The sequence below is a fragment of the Vanellus vanellus genome, assembly GCF_965231255.1.
Source record: "Vanellus vanellus genome assembly, chromosome: 12".
Taxonomy (NCBI): domain Eukaryota; kingdom Metazoa; phylum Chordata; class Aves; order Charadriiformes; family Charadriidae; genus Vanellus; species Vanellus vanellus.
Window position 1 is genome coordinate 4,957,956 of NC_138917.1, and position 19,837 is coordinate 4,977,792.

At 39.6% G+C, this 19,837-nt stretch overlaps 1 protein-coding gene across 1 annotated transcript in view; it reads left to right on the forward strand.

Annotated features, from left to right (window-relative positions):
• The window catches only part of VAT1L (vesicle amine transport 1 like), a gene marked incomplete at its 3' end in the record, with an annotated part of 60,420 nt that overhangs the window by 8,347 nt on the left and 32,236 nt on the right, over positions 1–19,837 (forward strand). The window contains exons 3-6 of the mRNA XM_082489144.1: positions 2,380–2,595; positions 12,907–13,049; positions 16,636–16,739; positions 18,476–18,531. Of these exons, the coding sequence (XP_082345270.1) occupies positions 2,380–2,595; positions 12,907–13,049; positions 16,636–16,739; positions 18,476–18,531 (519 nt within the window). The remainder of the gene's footprint in view (positions 1–2,379; positions 2,596–12,906; positions 13,050–16,635; positions 16,740–18,475; positions 18,532–19,837) is intronic.

Genomic DNA, 19,837 nt, shown 5'->3' on the forward strand with positions numbered 1-19,837 from the left:
GTTCAAGTCATGTTAAAGTCGTGGGCCTTTCATGCTCTGGAAAAATGTGTCTTACTGGCCCTTAGTCTGCACTACTTGAGATACTATACCTGAGATATTGCCAGCCATTTATTGTCTTTACTTGCTGTGATTGCATTATCGTATGACAAACGACGGCATAGAATGGCAGTCTGTTTTGATAGCAATGTGTAAGAACATACTTTACATTGAAAGGAAGCCTTTTTTATGGAATAATGGTGTATTATGGAATTTATGGAATAATGGCCTATTCCTTCTCCTATTAAAAGAAAAAGCTGATTTCTACTGAGCTCAAATGTATCAGGCCTGGTCTGTCTAGTTGTGGGGACGATTCGCAGGAGCTCAGGCCTAATCTGACATGATGACTAGGCTCTGTATAGTGTTTGCGGTAAAATACGGTATTTATTATTACCAAGAAATCCCTTGGGAATCATCAAGAGGGACTTCTCTGTATTCTTTATGGTAATAATTTATATTTGTTTGCAAGGATATAGGACATTAACATCTTCACTATTTAACCATAGCAGGCTTCAGATTTTAGGCGCTTCTCTAACAGCAACCACAGAGTGGTTACCAGTGAGGCATTGTTAGTTTGAACGTGTTTTTCAAAAGGAGGAGGCATTTCGGTGAATTTGGAATGACAGTTCTGTTTCAGCATCCTCATTCTGAAAGAGACAAAACCTTCAGAACTGTCAGCAGCACCTTAGCTTTTAGCAAACCCGCAATATCCCAAAGACAAAGTGATGACAAGTACTTGGGAGACCAAAATGTGCTTGTGCATAAACATCTGCCTGAAGGCAAAAGTGTTGTGCTTTACTCCATTGCTGGGGAATATATTTGAAATAGTCAAAGAACAACCTGTAGTATTTATAAAGCATTAGTGGGTATTAGTAGAATGTAAGATAGTGAATATTGAATAAGCAAAGGTATTTTAGAGGGACAGCTGCTGTTAGTTTTAGTTAAAACGTGAAGTCCTGAAGGTTGATGCTATGCCTGCCTTATTACTGATATTGTGGCTCCATTGAAGAGCTCCTTTCATGATTAAGGATGTGTTTTTTGTTGGTTTATTATAGAAAGGTGAAGACGTCTAAGTCAAGGTAAAAGATGTGTAGGGGCTGCTGGTGACACACCGTTATCGAGAGTTTGTAAGAGTCGTGCCTGTGAAGGTTTTAATATATATTGGCCAAACGTTTGCGTGCTGTGGCTGTCCCTAGTAGCCCCGGCAGACCAATTTCTAATTTTACGCAAGTGTTGCTTTCCAGGTCTGGTTGTAGCCCTGCAGGAGCCTCAGAGCTCCAGTTGCCTTGTTATTATTCCTGTCCATCTGTGGGGAGTCACTATCTCCATTTTAAAAACCTGAAGCTGCAATGAAGGCCATTATACAAACGTATGAATTTGATGTGCCTGGACCTCTGAAGGGTTCCTGGGAGCAACCGACTGTATCTAATATTAACATAAAATCTTTATTTCTCCATAGTGAAATACACTTTCACTACTGTATATTTTCCAAAGAAACTGAGTAGAGAAATGTGGCATTCAAAGAGAATATTTCATTGCTCCTTTAAATCTGTCAAATTCACTTTGTAGGCTTAGTAGTGCCTCAGAATCCAGAGGTATATTTTTGATGTTTAAGGTGGTTTATTTGAAATTGCAGGATCAAATTCTGCTCTGACACATGGCTGTAGACATGGCAATCATGGAAATGTATTGGTAGAATCAGTTATTAAGATAATAAAAATAGAGAGTGGATACAGATGGTGTTATCTTCTAAATGAATGGTTTCTGAACCCTTTCATGTGCTCTATCTACCAGAGTACAAGGCCTCCCCTTCTCAGTCTACAGAGAGGAAAAGTAGCTCTAAATTAGTGTGAAGACTGAGAAAGCAAAGTGAAAATTATTTTAGGTGTAATTTTGATTGTTCCATGCATATCATCAATATAATTGTAATCTTTTTTCCTTTTTTTTTTCTTTTTCTGTAAGCAAATTTCCAGGTTATTAGTAAGAATGTTTTCATTGTTTACAGCCCTGTTTATTATTTAGAACCTCTGCTAGCAAAAGATGTTCTGTATTAGTGATGATGGAAGACTGTTCCATCAAAGAAGCAGTGGGTGGCTTTAACTTTGTTTCGAAGTTTTTGTTAAATTCAACTTTTAAAATAAATACAATTAAAAAATGGTAAAAGCCTAAGGCTGAACAGCTTAACTGCTATTTTGCCGAAGATGCGGAGCACCATTATCTTCACAGTCAGTCAGTGACCCACAGCTTGAACAGGAGAGTCGCAGGTCGGCAGGTCATGCAAGTTGCGCTCTACACTCTCAATTCCAGCTGTATCCTCAATGTTGTTTTCTTCCTTGTTTGTAGATTGGAGACAGAGTCATGGCTTTTGTTAACTACAATGCATGGGCTGAAGTAGTATGTACCCCAGTAGAATTTGTCTACAAGATCCCAGATGACATGAGTTTTTCTGAAGCTGCTGCATTTCCCATGAACTTTGTAACTGCCTACATGATGCTCTTTGAAGTTGCTAACCTAAGAGAAGGCATGTCTGTGCTGGTTCACTCGGCAGGAGGTGGGGTGGTAAGTTGGAACTTTTCTTACTTTCCTGTCACCAAGTAACTGAGGCAGTCTGATGCATCTTGGTTTCTGAAACGAGCCAGACCCTGCAGTTTGATTCAATATCAAGTTCTCTATGCGAGGGATTGTGATGGGAGGAAGTGCATCTGTTTTCCCATCAAAATGGTGATGTGAATGTTGGCAGGAGCTTTTGGAGAAATAAAAATGTTCTGTCATTAAACTCTACCCAAAAACCCCTTCCAAACCCCGTAATTGGTTGTCAGAGATCAAGGAACAAGTGTTGTCCCAAGCATTGCATTCCTGAACTTATGTACCTTGTAATTCTATGTAAAAGAAGGCTGTAATGAAAGGAATAAATAAATCAACTCCCTGCACAAGGTATTTGTAGGTAACTGTAATCCTTCTTGCAGTAAACGTCCCTCTTGGAGTACTGCCGCGAATACCGTGTGTGAGTGTGTGTGATGCTTTCTCTGTGAAAGACTTTTTTTTTTTTTTCTGCTTTGTTGTAGAGGGATTGAAAGCAATGGAAAGCATTATCATGCCAACCCTGAGGAAAATACACAAATACAGAATTTGAGTCAGTGGTGGCTGCTGCATGTCATAGTTTGGATCTTTAGTAAGGAGGCGTTGTGTTGCATGGGCAAAGCAACAGTAGGATGAATTCAATGGAATACCAGGCTGCAGAGTGAAATAAAAAGTCAACGTTTTCTGTTACTGGTTCCTTGAACTATTTTTAGAAAAATCTCTCTCCTTTGGAAAATATTTAAGCTTGTGCAAAATATTAAGGTACTGACAGGGAAGTGTGTTTACATTTGAAATTGTGCAGTCCTTTTCCATAAGACAGATTTTACGACCTGAAAACATAAGCAGATCTCAGCCTTTCAAATTGGAGTACCTCTTCTGTTTTCCTGTTATGCCTTATTTATGCTAAATTAACATTCTGTTGTCTACTGAGGTCTGGTGGGCAGCCCCAAACACCTTATCCCTAATTCTATGCCCTTAGACCCTCTTTCAGGTTCTCATATAAAAGAAGGCTGTAATCAAAGGAATAAATTCATGAGTTCCCTGTACAAAGTATTTTTAGCTAACGATAATCCTACTTGCAGTAAATGGTCCTCTTGGAATACTTCAGTAAATGAATGGAATTTATAATCGTATTATGCTTCGGCACCGTACAACCTAGAGTGTTATGGCTGACTTTATTGTTCTTTAGTATTAAATCTTTTCATGTGGAATTTAGGACTGTTAAAGCAACATGAGGCCACACATTCAGAGGGACTGTATATTCTACAGGAATCAAAGGCTCAGCTTTAGCTGTAAGACCATTTGCCCAGCTGACACTATACAGACCCAGGCTGGGCATACAGAATTAGCAGAACACCCAAAAGCAATCCCTGCACGTATGAACGTATCTAAAGAAAATTAATTCCTTCTCCTTATTATGACAAAATGTCCTTGCTAAATTTCTCTTATTTCTTTCTCTCTTCCTCTTTCTAACCTCTGTTATTTCTTCCTTCTCATCCTGGAGCACTGTTAGTGCTCTACCAACTCTCACATAGTCTTCTTCACTAGTGCCCAACCTCTGTGTGGGGCTGTTCCTGTAAGGAGCTGCCGGCTTCGTCTCCTTTATCACAGATGCTCAACGAGCAGCTTTTGACTGGTCCTCTGCTGTGGCTGCTTGTGGACCTTCTCTGAGAGAAGCCAAAGGAAGGATGAGTCCTGGTTAGCTACCAGGAGAACAAGGAGAAACCAGATCCATTGCCTAGGTAGTTAAATAAAACAAGTTTCCTGCAGAGATGCAGGAAGAACAGCCAAGTTGGCCAATAACTGATAAAGGTCTGTGTGTGATCCGGGGGGGACTGTATGTAGGAGGGAGACGGGGCTGGCTGGCCTGAAAGACGGGATGCTGATGGCTGTGTCACAGGGGAGAGGGCCTCGTGCAGCCTGTTGTTCCTTGCAAGGGAAGAGCATGTATAGCTGGAATTGGAAAGGAAAGACTTTTCCCATTGGTTGATAGGTCTTACACTCTGGAGATGCATGGAATTGTTTCCTTTTTGCTAACTAGACATAAAGATTTCAGAGGGGTCTGTGTTACTCTTTAAAACACTCTAATAATCTGTCTGTTAATCCTTTAAAAAAAATTAACAGCCTCAATCAAACAAATAATTCTCACAAAGTTCTTAGTTAATAAAACAGAAAACTGGCACTGAAATTGCTATGGGAAGAGGTATTTTTTGTGCTGTTGCTTTAATAGATAGAAGGCCTATTCCCACTTTAAGCAAGTGGGAAACCTGTCCAGTTTGTTTCTAAATGTCATAGAAATTCCAGAACACCTTAATGAGACAATAGGCTCCCTGTGGGACTAGAAGTTTGTAATTGTTCCTTTCTCATTATGCAAGATCATTATTTTAGCTGCTTCAGGCAGTTTATGAAAAAGAACTTGTTGCTTCAAAAATGTGTATGAGCTTCTTTGTTCTGACTCCACAGTCCCCTTTAGGAGGATCCTGAAGCTTTTTCAATAAATTGAGTCAGGGAAAAGTCTCTAGGACCTTTACTTATTTATTACCTCAGTTTGTTTCTGTGGCCTTATTTTTGTTTATAGATATTTTCGGTACTGAGGTAACTATAGCAATTGTCTTCCCATCTGTGCCTGGGGTATATTTAGTATGTGACGGTATCCTTTAATGTCTGACAGGATGCTTTAGATAAGTGAGTTTACTTTATTTCCAGAAGTTCCAGGGGACATCAGGAGCTGATGTAGAGAAAAAAGAAATGTACCAAGATAACTTATCTTGAAAAAAGTCTCACGTACCTGTCTGCCTGTTACAGAGACTTGAACCCTGTTCCCTATACCCAATGAGTCCCCTCCCTGCCACCCACGCATGGTACCTGTTCATGGTAGGAAACATGGCTAGTTGTAGGGCAGCACCTTGTCTCTCAGAACCAGGAGGAGAGAGGTGGACACTCAGAAGCTCTGCTTCCGACACTGTTGGTATATTGTAGCCTTCCATCTGAAGAGGAGGACCCACTGCAGTGCTTAGAAAGGGGAGATTGCATTTGCTTTTGTTTCCTAGGGCCGGTTTGTTGATTTTGATTGTTCGGAAAGGGGGTTGCTTTGGGTGTTGGTTTGTCTTTCCTGTCTCTTTTTCTCTCTTGAGATAGGGGTGGTTAAGAGAGACTGACTGTCAGCCCTCAACCTGGACAGTGAAGTAGGCTGGAGAAATTCCAGGGGCCTTCTAGGAAAGCATGGTACAAGCTCACAGTCGCATTGCGTGATTCAATCAGACTTCGACGAGAAATTAATGCCTTGCAAAGCATTCTGTTCTCATGGCTCGACCAAGATCTAACAAGGATAACGGCTGTCATGTGCTCCTTTTCAGGCCTCTACTTGGCAGGACACTTAACGCTTCTGCTTAAACCGTTATATTGAGTAGCAGGGCAGTTCGATAATTAACAAAAGATATAATTGTGTAATACAAATAGAGTTTAAATGCTTAGAGCTGTGGAAATGTTTAAGTCTCCTTCTGAACTGATTGCTAAAATAAGGAGAAAGTCAGCTAACACTGAACTCCAAAAACTTCCTATTATCCATACATAGAAATTAATGCTCAGAAATATGAGTTTGCAAGAACATATGACTTACTGTAGGACATATGTTGGCCTATCTTAACTGTAAAATTCTATAATTAGTGTTTGAAGTGACCGTAAGACAAAGTAGAGTAGCTCCCTTCTCAAATATACTCCCACATCTTTTTCTCAAGTGAAGCAAAGTGGCAACTGAAGAAAATACACTGAGAAAACTGAGCAGTCGCATGCACCCCGCTGGGACTGATCTGCTGTATGAAGCAATTATTTCTTTAACATGAAGACTGTTTAAGTCAGCGCGTTCAGTGCAAGTCACAGCGCAGGCTTGTATGAGATTATAAAGTTGCTCTTAAAATTATTGATGTGAACTTGTAAACTGTTTCCTGGATTAGTTGAATTAGTATAAATACAGGACTGTTGTATTAAAAAAAAAAACCAAACCAAACAACACCCCCCAAAAAATCAAAGCAAAAAACCCCTTAGTCTCTTTTCTTCTACCTTTAATAAATCTAGTCTCTATCTCTGTGATGTCTACCTGGAAAATTCTTTCAGGGATTTAGGTTTGTGAGAGACAGCCATTATGCTCACTTGCTTATTTGTTTCCTCTTTATGTACTTCCTATTCTGAATATTTAGAGCACAAAACTGTTCTCATTTACCAAGACTGTGTAAATACTTCAGTTTAATCACTTAACCCTTCAGATGCAAGGCAGAATTATTAGTGAATTCTTTAGCATTTTGAACTTACAGGTACTAAAACTAAGCTGCCTTTCATGAAAGAGCATCAATTGCTGTCCTGAAGATGTGACCTTCCCTTGCAGGCTCAGCAGCAGAGGAAGTGCAAGCAGAGTAAGTTACAGATGCAGCTCTCATGTTTGAATTTGAAGGGTAAATCTGACTTGGCAACAGATTTAGGTCATCCTGGCAGGTTCGGTTACTGCTTGGCAGGAACCCTCTTTTTTTATTGTGTCTCCCCTGCATAAATTGCAAATATTTTAGGATGTGTTCCAAACTGAATCACTGAAGTGGTGATATTTTATCTGACAAAGAACTGGCGCTCCTTAGTAAATGCAGTCACCTGCCCACAGGCAGCATATAGGAACCTTTTCAAGAGAATTATCAAATTTCTTAAAAAAATACCTATGTGTTTATCCCTTCAAATTCTCTCTGCTCTGTCTTGCTCAGTGAGAAATCTTTCTCAATTTGCAGACTTTATTTGTAGCCGGTTAACGTATCTTTGTTCTTCTGCTGGTGTTCTCCATTAATTAAAATTAGCTATTCATTCCTCTTGGGGCACTTCTTTCAGATCTTTTTGGCAGGATGGTGTCTTTATGGCTTGAACAAGCTCAGAATCGAGTCTCTCCTTGCCCTGTATTTTTCAGGCTGAAAGCAGGTTTGTTTGTTCATACACCTTTTTTGTAAGGTCAGATGTCTGTTCCCTTGGTCATCCCACAGACACTGGTCCAAGCAGAATCGTACACATTTCCTGGGCTCTGAGCTGGTTGGCAGCAGAGCAGCAGTAAGCTGGTATGAAAGCCAGAGCCTTTTAAAATAGGTCTCACAGCATCCCTGATCCTTTTAAACATTGTATGGGTAGGCTGAATTTAAGTCTGTCTGCACCTAACAGGTAGGGACACATTAAAGGGCACTCTTAAGTCAGTCCTTCTTGAATGTGAATAATTAGAATTTACTCTGCTCTTCTGATGGTCCTGGCCAGCATACTTCCCTCTTTGCTGAAATCTTTACTCGATACTTCCCAGGACTGCACTTCCTATTTCCATATTAGCAATTCGTAGCTGTTCTGCATTTGATGAATACGCCCCAAGTGCTTTCCTCTTATTTCATCTCCAGCAGCCGAGGAAGGGAATAAATCAGCTCACAGAGAGCTCCGTGTAACCAAGTGTGGGCTGCTTTAAGTACCCAGCCTGTCTCACTGAAAGCCAGACAGGGCATCTCTACGCTGGGCTGCCCTATGCCGCTGAATGCCTCTAAAGCAATGGATGTGCTCCCTCAGCAGCTCGGGAGAGTCCCAGTGCTATGCCTGAGTCTATTTCCAGACACTGCCTCAGAGCATCATCTGTTAATCAAACACAAAAGCCTGGCGAGTCATACACAAAAAGCAATTTCCCTGACCAAAGCAGGCTGCGGTCTCTGAAGGCCTTTCTTTCTGCCTCTGAAGCTCTGCACTCCCTAGAGGATGTGTCCTTTCCCTGAATGCCCCGCTGAGTCATGTCACAGACAGGCAGTGCTTGACTCCTCCTTGGCTGCTCTACCTGTTCAGAGAGAGCTCATCATATCCTCTGGCCGAGGATCTGGGCTGGGCTGTGTGCTCATAGCTCCACTAAACTGAGAAGGATTTATACCAGATAGAGATTCAGCCCTGAGTTTTGGGTGCACCTCAGCTGCACAATTTTGCAAGGGGGTAGGAAAAAACACACCCTGCTAATTGTAGCAGAAAACAAGAGCTTTTTAGGGTAAAAGAGGTCATTTTCTCATGGTGACTCTTCCCATGCCTCTACTCCAAAACTCACTTGTGGTGCACTGAGTGTAGCAGATGCTGCCTTATACTTGTTCAAGAATCACATTTCAGTTGGTCCACTCGGCAATGTTCACCTTAGTGTTTGGTTTCCAATTTCCTCTGCTGTAATTGGAAAAACCACACCTTCAGGAGACGGAGTGTTGTGTATTTGACTTCTAACTCCAAAGAAAAGTTTTCCTTGATGCCAGGAGATTAGTAGATGTCTTTTCTTGCAGTTTTCTTACTAGTTTGTGTACTGTGTACCACCTTCAGATCTGATTTTGTGGCATCAAAGCGTTTTGAAAATGTGGATTCTCCTCACGTTTGGTTCTAGACAGGTTTCTTGTAAAAGATTAAGTCTGAAGGATTTTTTTTTTTTTATTTTAAATGCTGTAGCACCTCTGGGCTGCAAAAATATATCATAGAAATGATAATTTATTACTGATGCTTTTGGTTCTAATAGATGTAGTTTTGCAGGGTAGTGTCTTTTAGATGCTTTGTTCTTTCCTGCCACAAAGCTGGGCTTAGTTTACATGACAGCAAAAAAGATGCGTTCTTGAAAGTATACTCATGTGTAACTGCTGTAATTCAGTGCACAGTTTGCACATCAGAGTGAGGTCTGACTTGTGCCATTAGGTCAGACCCTTTTGGAAATCCACTAACTTATACCCTTTATTTATATTTCATCCAGTGAAATTAATACGTATTGATAAGATAATTAGATTAGTAAGGTTTCTTCTATTCATGCTTTCTATATTGACTTTTAAATTGACTTTGAAATTGTTTAAATGCACAGAACAATCTATTTCACTTTTACTGCCTAAAAATCTACTTTTCTGTTCTTTTATGTGATTATCTCTGTGTGAGAGTTTGCAATCCTGCACGTTTAAAGTTTGGATTTAAAGCAAAGGACTTTAAAGAAATCTCAATCTTTTTACTGGATCTAAAATTAGTCTAAGCATATCCCTTTATGGTAAATTCTGTAATAATCATATATGTAGATTAAGTTCAACATACTGGTTTTATAAATTGACAGGATACCTTGAAAAGGAATCTGTCAAACAGACTTTGAAGCTAAAGAGACACAAGACGCCTATGCAAATCCAGTAATCGGAGACATACTTCATTTCTGCAGAATGCTTTAATCCAACTTATTAATTTCTTTGAGGAATCACCATGTGGAGTTCTGCATGATAAGTAGTATATAAAATATATATATTTTAAAGGCGATTAATTCTGTTTTAAGGGAATATTTTGTAACCACGTCTATCCCTTCAGTGAAGCAATTGATCAGTTTTTTTCAAAGTCTGCTAAATCCTGTTAAAGGTAACATTAATTGTCCAAGTGAGAGTTATTTTTTGCCACTTGCTAAGTTTCCCAGGTTCAGGAAGCAAGAATCTAGTCTGTACTTATATGTAGAAATTTACATTGTATATGAAAAATTAGATGTGTGAAGGGTTTTATTTTCATTTTTCATATCATGCCTATCTAATTAGACATCCTCTTGCAAGCTTTTAGAGTTCATACACTACTTCTGATAATTTGGTGCCTGCTTCCATATCCACGTGGTGTCCCCAGTGAAAGCTGGTAGCAGGGATGATGTGGTTTTGTCTCGGCAGGGAGGAGACAGAAAACTCTCTTGTCTCTGTCTACCACGAAGCAGTTTTTATGAGGGAAATGGTTTTGGAATCCAAAAGAGAGGTCAGGGCTCGTGTGATCAAAGGGTGCTTCCTGGGGAGAGTATGGGGTGGGACAGGAGCCGGCACAGATCCCTCGCCTGCCCCTCCACGGCCCTGGGAGGAGGATGTTCTTCCTTCCAGCTGCAAACCCCTTGGTGCATACTTCAGTTGTGAACTATGGACATTCTGAACACCAGGGCCTCACATACTTGTAATTAAAATGTATAGCCCTCTGAACACTAGCTACTAATCCAGAGGTAGCCAGATGACTTGAGGGATTAGAAAAGAGACTTAAGAGTGACTTGCGTAGACACAGTGCTGTTTTGGAGCTTAGTCAAATTCCACAGAAATTAGTGAAATGTTCGAGTTCATAGGTTGGGTTCAATTCTCCTGTTTTGATGGGGAAAGCACGAAAGGTCCAAATCAGCCTTTATTCCAAGATTTCTGAAATACAAATACTAAGAATACTCTACACAAAAATAAGCAAGAGTCAACGTCAAATTAAGATCTTCAGAAAGCTGTAGAAGAATGTTTTGCGGAATTGCCTCAAAATAATTCAGTGATGTTGTTCATCCAGTTATAAAAGTATTGGTCATATGAGTCAGTTTTAGGCTTTAAATATCTCCAGAAACCCGGGAAGTATTCTGATCTGGGGTTTTAGATAAGCTTATCACTATGGGGGAAGGGAGGGGTGTACTAACAAGTTTGAGTCAGAAGAAAAGTAGGTTATGTGCATCCTGGGGTGTTCGTGCATTTCTCCCAGTCATCTGACTGTCAGTTTGTTGGATGTTAATCATCTTCTGCAGGATAAAAATCAACATGTTTTCTACTCTAATATTTGACCTTTTAAACATTCAGTGGTTTTGATTCAGAATATACTCATTATTCCTCGTCTTCCCAAGTTAGGTTGAAAATGCAAAAAACTAGAGAATAGATCGATAATGTAAGAATTTCACTCAACTAGCATACACTGTAAAATACTGACTTACCTAAATCGCTATGGGTGATGTTTTTCTGGAGAACACAGGAAGTGCGAAAAGAGGATGGCTAGTGAAAATGACTTAATAAAAGAAGAGATACAAAATCCAGATTAATTTTTTTTTCTTGTAATTTTAAGTTACAGTATTTGGGGAGGCTAAAACCTGGGCTTCAGCATGAGATGGTAAGTAATAGAGAAGAATGAAGTATGAGATGAGTGAAATGTTTTCTGCTCCCAGAAGACATTACATCTTGTGAGATGAGGTCCCTCAGGAATGGATTTTCCTATGATTTCTAAGAGATCAGGGATTCCAGCCCAGGAAAATGGTGGATGATTTTCAAAAGAAAAGGTCGTTTATGTTTGGTATTGGGTTACCATGCTATGAATTAGCATTCATCTCTTGGTCCTGCTATAAGTTTCTCTGAGCTCTTGGACAGGTTGTTCATTTGCTATGCTATTCCATTTCTCCTCTGTAAAGTAAGAATGGGAACGCATCCCTTCTCCTGCTCTCTCCTCTCTGGCTATTGGTACCTGTCCAAAGGATCACATAAACTGTGCCTTGCTCTGTAGCTGTTTACTGACTAATCCAGTAGGAAATCAATCTGAAACTCCTGGATGCCACCACATATAAATAATAATGTTGTCCTCCTGCAATGTTCAGCTCAGAAGATTGTCACTAGCAATTACATTCAGCATTGTATGTGAGGATGCCAAGCCCCCCAGGGTATGCAGGGTTATCTAATTATTCTACTGTAAATAAAACCCAAGCACTGATTACTGGTATTTACATACTAATAATCAGGGATTTTGGTTGGAATGAACAGAAATGTGTTTATCCATGGATGACTTTACTGGTCATGCATACAGTTTACAATCTTTTGACTGTAAATATAAGTAAGAATCTACTGAATTCCATCAGTCGGTATTTTTAGAATGACAGTGCCATTTCTTGCTTCTGGGCGTATCCATGTAACGATGCTGGCTCCAGTGGAATAATGTGGTTGCAACAAGAGGCAGAATTTGGCTACCAAAGGTCTGTCTTTCATTTCTTAGTTTGTTAAGAGTAAAACAAAACCCAAGGTTGTAAAACAATGACCTGTTAGGATCTTTTTTAAAATCCATATGGCTCAGCATTTATGCCATGCTTCCCTTCTTCTCTCAGCCTCATGTGCACATGGGATACAAAGTAGAAAATGAGAAATATTTCTTGTGAGCTCTTTCAATAAGCATTTTTGGTGGTACTTGTAAATTACTGCCATTTCCCTTAAATTGTACTGCCTTTGTTAAAAGAACAAGAAGAACTTTTTTCCAATACAATTTTAGATAGATTAAATTCATTTATCCCTGCAGTTGCTTTGTCTTCAGAATATCCTTTTGATTTTAAGTGTATTTTTTTTCTTGTGGCTGAACTGCATTGCACTGGCAAGAAATTAGTTTGAAAAGTCCTTGTACATGCTTGGTCTTGGAATTTGCTGTGTCATGAGTGAATTGGTAGCTGTAAAGTCTGTCAACCAATTTCTGTGTCAGTAAACTAACATAATAATGTGTTTGCAGGGTCAAGCTGTTGCTCAGCTCTGTTCAACTGTTCCCAGTGTTACTGTGTTTGGAACAGCTTCATCTTTCAAACATGAAGCAATCAAAGACTCAGTAACTCACCTGTTTGACAGAAATGCAGACTATGTTCAAGAAGTAAAAAGGTAATCTTTTATTTTCCTGAGTAAGGGTTGTATAGTATCTGGCAAAATACTAAGAAAGATACCAGGCTGATCATATTTATGGGAAGAGATCAGATTTGTGAGTTTAGGAACTGTAGTTTATTCCAGATATTCCATCTGTCCGCTAAAAGAGACAAGATAGCAAGCATCTCCCTGTTTCTTTATAAGCAACATAAGCTTTGGTAGTGCACATTCATACTTGGACATCTGTTGCAAGCAAAGTAAATGAAATGAAAAAGAATAAAGGGTGTACTTTGCTACTGTCTGCATATGTAGTAGCTCACTGTAATGCACTGAGTAAGACTTCAGTGGATCTGTAAGTTATCCACGTTTTGGAGTTCTCTGGTGTGTTTCCATCTGCATGGGTTTTTATCCTCTGCCAGGGATTGATACCGGAGCACATGATGTCTGTTTTTATTTCAGATCCTTAGATTTTGTTTGTTTGTGTTTAGATTAGAATCATGCTGTTGCCTTTTGAAATCATCATGTGTGTTTCTGTTTACATGCTTTCAAATACTTTGTTTTCCAGTTTGTCTGGTTTTAGATATTGATGTTGATACAGGTGGCAGAACTTTAGAATTGATAAGAAAATCTTAGTAAAAAATGCCTTTTTGATTTTATTTGTCAGACAGATAAGAATAATGTTTTCCCTTCATCTTGTATCTGTCAAAATACTTGATTACGTAGCTGGGCATAAACCAAGAAATTTCTCACAGGGGCACCCCAGGGTAGTACAGGCTTCCTGTCAAACTTACGTGTTCCTTGGAGTGACATGCGAAGCCTCAGGAGGTCTCTTAGTACGAGGGTTTCTAGCCCTCAAAGAAGGCCTGCAGCATATAGCAGACTTTTGCCTGAGCTGTTAGCAATCCAGGCTGGTGGTGGAGGAGAAAGCAGGGGTTCTTGCTACTCTTTTTGGAGCACTCCCAAGGGCTTAAGAGGACATTTGAAATGATCCATCACAAAGGCCGTTTTATACCTCAGGAATTTTTTTCTTCATGGGAAGCTTCACCAAAAAAGTGGTCCAGTGGATGAGACCCCTGCCATTTTCTTACAGCTCAGAAGAATTGCAGCAAATTTCTTCAGCCCTTTGGTAGCCTTTCTCCTGGGGAAGTATACATACCTGTGTTTTGCTGCCCCTGGAAAATTGCTGTGGCGAGATGAAGACCGAATTCTAGCAATCCCCACTTTGCAAACATTGATTCAGCAAGAAAGAACACTTGAAAACATTAATCAGAATTCAACACCAACCTTAATCCTAACTCCTGGCAAGGGCAGCAGAAAATCTGATCTAAGTGGGTATGTGATGTGGGAGCAGATACAACAGAAATCAGTGCTTAAGAAAAGGGGGGAGGGAGGGAATAAAGCCCTTTTAACTTCTGATAACTTTATGATTGCAGATAATGTTGGCTGCTTCTGCCCTTCATCAGGACAGTTCTGTTTGGGACCGTTCCCTGACACCACCCCTGACTCTGTGTAACTGTTATTACTGAAATCAAAAGGAGACCTGGTTACGAAGGGGTGGAGTTCTGCTCTGTTAAGTCTGCTAAGATCCCTTGTGGTGATCCTGCATTTTCATATACTTTTTCACCTCGCAATAGACCAATGAGGCAGGAATCAGTGGGTACGAAAGATAAAATGTAGATGCAACAAGCTAGTTTGGGCTTCTTTCATGGTATAGAGGTGTGTAGTATTAGCACAATTGATAGTCCTGATTTAAAGTCAGGATTGGCATCCTGTAGAATATGCCAGTGCTCTGATTTGTTGCTTAGATCTGTGTATTTTTTACTTTGCATTGAATGAATAATAAAAGTACAGTGGTAATTCTGAGACTGCTATAAAGACAAAATGAATTTCTAGATTGTCTTTTGAAAGAGGTGTTGGGGGGGACAATGTAGTTTGGTTTGCTGGATATCAGCTGTGTACTGTGTTCTGCCTAAATTGTTTGTCTGGCCAGCAGGGACTACAGCTCGTCCCTTCACCTGGCTGTTGTACACTGAGTCAGGGGAGTCCCAAGGGAAGGGGAAGGCACTTCCTTTGAGGGTCTGCGAGCAGGAGAGGCTGGGCCTGTGGTTGAGAAAGGATAGTGGTAGGAACCTGCTTTATTGCAGGTGACTGGGGTATTCTGCAGAAGAGCTTTCATCAGGGAGCAAAGCCTAAAAAAACCACAAAACATCCACCTCCAAAACCCCAAACGAATGAACAAACAAAAAAGCCCCAACCCACAGAGGTGATATGAATGTGGAAGTGTTCCTAGGGGATGAGGAATCAGTTCAACCGTGGAAGCCACCAAAAGCTGTTCAACTGCAAAGTCATTATTCATTTACAGTGAAAGCCCATCCAGTGCCCTGAACATAAACAATTTATTACTCCACAGACGGCAGCAGTACCAAAGAGTAAAGTTGTCTGATTTTGTTGCTGTTTGCAACCAGTGGATGGCTGAGTTATCACCTTCGTTTTGTGAGGAATCAGAAAGATGCATTACAAGCTGTAAAGCTTTACCTCTTTCCTGACTTCTGATTGCAGTTGTACCACTGTGGAAAGCACAGTCATCAGGAGCTAATGGGCGTTCCCAGGGATTAGATGCTATCGACTGCCCCTTAAATCTTTGATAGTCTCCAGGTTGCAATTTTCTTGCAGTATCTGCAGCAGTTGTTTGCATAATTTTTTAAGAGTGTTAATCAAGAATTTGTTACTGCTTGGGCTATTTACTTGGTCAGTAGGTAAGGTATTAGACTTAGATCAAACTAGTGGTAGGATTTTGCAGAAAAAAGAACTACATCAGGATATTTGGGTGTATTTTTTTTCTTCTTCAGCAATGCGTTGACATTGCATTCACAAAGCTATTTATTGGAAAATTATAAATATGCAAACCATTTATGGAAACAGTATAAATACTTTCTGCTTTCTATAATATGGCCTGTTTGTATCCTTAGAGCTGGGTTTCTAGGTCTTAGTGACTTCTCTGTGCTCAATTTAACTCTTTGCTGGCATCTAGTTGATACAGAGTCTGAAACAGAAGACTCATTTAAATAACTTTACAAGGACATGATTTTACCTGAGAAGAACTAGGATAAGAATAGCTGTTTCCTTTGGAATTCAGAAAAAGAATATAAGATGATGTGAATAATGAAAGTGTCCTTTATGACATTCATTTGACCAAAAAAAAAAGACCTTTCTGACATTTACATTCCCTCAAAAAGAGCTTTATATCCATCACCTGTTATTTTGATAAAAAAATTGTACTGAAAGTCCTCAAAAAGGGGGAATGAGATGTTTTCCCACTGTCTTAAGACTGAAAAGCGTGAGTTGGCTAGCAAAACAAACACGCATTCCAGCACTGAATGATTTTGAATTGTCTTTTGATGAAGAGAAACTTTGCATGTTGTCAAAGCCTCAGCATTAGAGTCCTTTCTAAAGTACCTGGAAAATCTTAGTATTATGTTAACAGTCAGGCTGTATCATGCTGGCTGACCAGTCCTATGGATCTTACTGCAAAGTGAGATTTGAGGTCCCTTCTAACCTGGTATTCTATGATTCTATAGTCTATGATTTCTTTCTTGCTTTTTAGAATCTCAACAGATGGGGTAGATATCGTTTTGGACTGTCTTTGTGGAGAAAATACCGGGAAGGGGCTCAGTCTTCTCAAACCACTTGGAACTTACATTTTGTATGGTGAGTAGAAAAAGCCAGGTACATATTTCAAAACTAAAGCTTTGCAAAGCTTAAAATCTGTTAAAATCACCCATGCCGCTCCTTCCAGAACTGGAGGCTGCCGTGTTATACTTTCTTAATTTGACCATTTCAAATTGAGGATTTTAATAAAGCTGAGCACGGACTAAATTATTGAGAAACAATAGGTAATACAAAGAAACTCTTAAAAAAAATTAAAAAATCCAAAAGTGAAACTGAACATATGTTTCAGACTGTTAAAGGTTACTGTGTGATACAGGAGAAGTGTAGGAGAGAGCTTGGATCTCTCGTTGTACACACCATAGGAATCACAGTGTGGCCAAGGAAACTGTGATATAGTTCTTATGGGAGGGAAGCCTGGAAGAAGATTTCAGGAAGAGTCTTACCATTATTTGACATGACTCTGAGGAATTCAACCCCAGGCTTCTGTTCACATACATGGACTGCTCCACATACCGAGTAAACGTGTCTCTCCTGCAGTTCTGCCCGGTTGCCATGTCGTGTGTTGATAAAGCAGGCCAAGCTTCTGTAGAAGGAAAATACTCTTTAGCTGAAGAGATTACTAAAATTTGGAAATGAAGAATGTCTCTGTATCGCAGTGGAAGGTGCAGTGGCATTGTGGATAAGCATACCTGCTTCCTTGGGCTTTTATCTAACTAGCAGGGTGGCAACAATGAACGCATTGTCACTCGGATATCTGCTTGGACTGTTGTTATGGTTTGAGAAACCCATAACAATTTATTGTCATTTAGACAATCATTCTGTCATCTGATGACCCCTCCCCACCCTGGAAGGGGAATTGGGAAAAAACAAGGAAATCCGGGAGTTGAAGTATAAACAGGTTTAATAGAATAAGATTAGATAATTACCATTAATAGTACTAAAACGCAATAGTGATCCTGATACCAAACAGAATATGCAAAGACTATACTCAGCCCATTCTATCAGTAGGAAGCTGTGCACTCCCAGCAGTGGACAGTAAATGTCGGACACTGTGGGTGCTGCAGCTTGGGGAGGAAGGGGATGAAATAATGGTATGAAGTAATCCTGTTAGCCAGTTTGGGTTAAGTGCCCAGGTCTCACTCCTCCTCATCCCTGCACCTGGTGAGCTCGAAAACACTGAGACCTTGAAGCTGGCTATAAAGTAAATATTTTCACGAATTCAGACACTAGAGTCTTACAAAAGTGCAGTCTTCCCAAGTTTTAGAAGATAAATTAATCCTGTGTCACTCCAGCCAGGACAACTGTACAAGCCAACCTGGTTGCCTGTTTGCAATGAAGTCCCTGCCAGTGGATTGTCATTACACTTGTTAACAGGTTGTAGTGTACAAAGTGTGTACGTTCACACATGTGGTCAGATAAATGTGATCGCTGCTAAATCTTAGTGTCTCTGAGACAAATGGCATTTTTCCACAGAGCGAATGAGCTATAGAAGAGTTTTGGTGTCATGATCCCTAGTAGCACTTAACCTGTTCCTGGTTTTGGAAGATTTGATAGATCATTTTTGTCATCTTGGAATACCTATAAACTTGCAGGGCTCAGTCTACTTGGCCTCATTGTTATATACTCCCAAAGTATAAGGATGTCTACTAATCCCTTTTAAACCTGGGGAGATTTTTTTTTCTTAAATGCGAATCATAGGAATTATTTTACATCTAATAAATGGTCTGTTTGTCAGCATGTAGTAAGTTTTGTGTCAATGTGCTCATCTTTTACAGGTTCATCTAACATGGTTACTGGGGAGACAAAAAGCTTCTTCAGTTTTGCAAAATCAGTAAGTGTCCCAGTGCTGTGATTCTGCGCTTTCCTCTAACGTCAGTCTTTTCTGTAGCATTTTCATCTTTATCATTCTCATTTATGTCTACTAAATTGTTACTTCTGATGTTGCTAAAAAGAGTGTTTTTCTGACTGTGATGTGGTCTGACATGTTTTCTTCTGATATGACAGCTAGACAGGAATTGGATCTGCATGCCATGCATATTTAAATTGTTAGCTGTCAGACATACACTTCTTATACAACTAAGTTTGAAGTTAGACTGCATTATTTATTTACTTATGGCAGAACATCATATCCATGGATAACTGTACCCTGTAGGTTCCTCATATCTGAATGCACTGTCAGGACAGTGCATTGAATTAAAGGAGCTATTAAAGGAGGTATCTTTATTAAGATGGAGATTGTGACCAGTCATGTGCAGCTGTGCAGAAGTTAGTTTCGTACAGAAATACATTTTTCAGTTCTCCGTGTTCATTTCAAGTCACATCAAAGAGATGGTGATGGTGCATTTGTTTCCTAATTGATGATGTAAACAAATGTAAAATGTAAATATTTTTTTCTTCAGCTTACTACAACAAATATCTGCTCAGAAATCCTAGAGATTGAAAAGGGGACAAATGCATCAAATAAGCTGCTAGTCAGGAGTAATTTAACCAAGTGTGAAAGCGATTCCTTCAGACAAGAAAAACAGAGGGAGAAGATCTTCTTGACTGAAGATCTATCATACGATCTTTGTGCCAAGAGCTCATTTACAGGTTCCCGCAACAACCCTTTCCCAGGAGAAATTAGCTTCAAAAGTCTCTATGTAATAGAAAACAAGATACATCAAAGACTGTAGCAAGAAGCTGTTCTTTTTGCCTCCTACGTTTCCTTAATGGTTGTAGTGGCACAGTCTGTTATTTTCATGTGTTTGTGAACTAAAACAAGATAATCTTTACTATGCAGCCTTTTTACTGTTAACATAAACATACTCATATGCATACAATTTGTGGGGTAGGTTGGCCCAACGAAATAATTTCCACTGAAATGTTTTTCTGATGGCACTGGTGTTTATTGAGTGAATAAATATGAATAAATTAAAAAATAGTATATCAAATTTTGTATGACTGTATAACTAGTTTATGTAATTATACTGTAAAATTAAGTCATCAAAATTGTATGAAAACTTTGTTTAAAAATTGAACCATTCAGACAAAACTTGCTAGGAAGTGGGATCTCAGTCTCAAGGATGCTCTTGAGCAAAGGGAGATGAAATAATTTCATTAGACATGATGAGGCTTCCTCAAATATCACAAACATAATA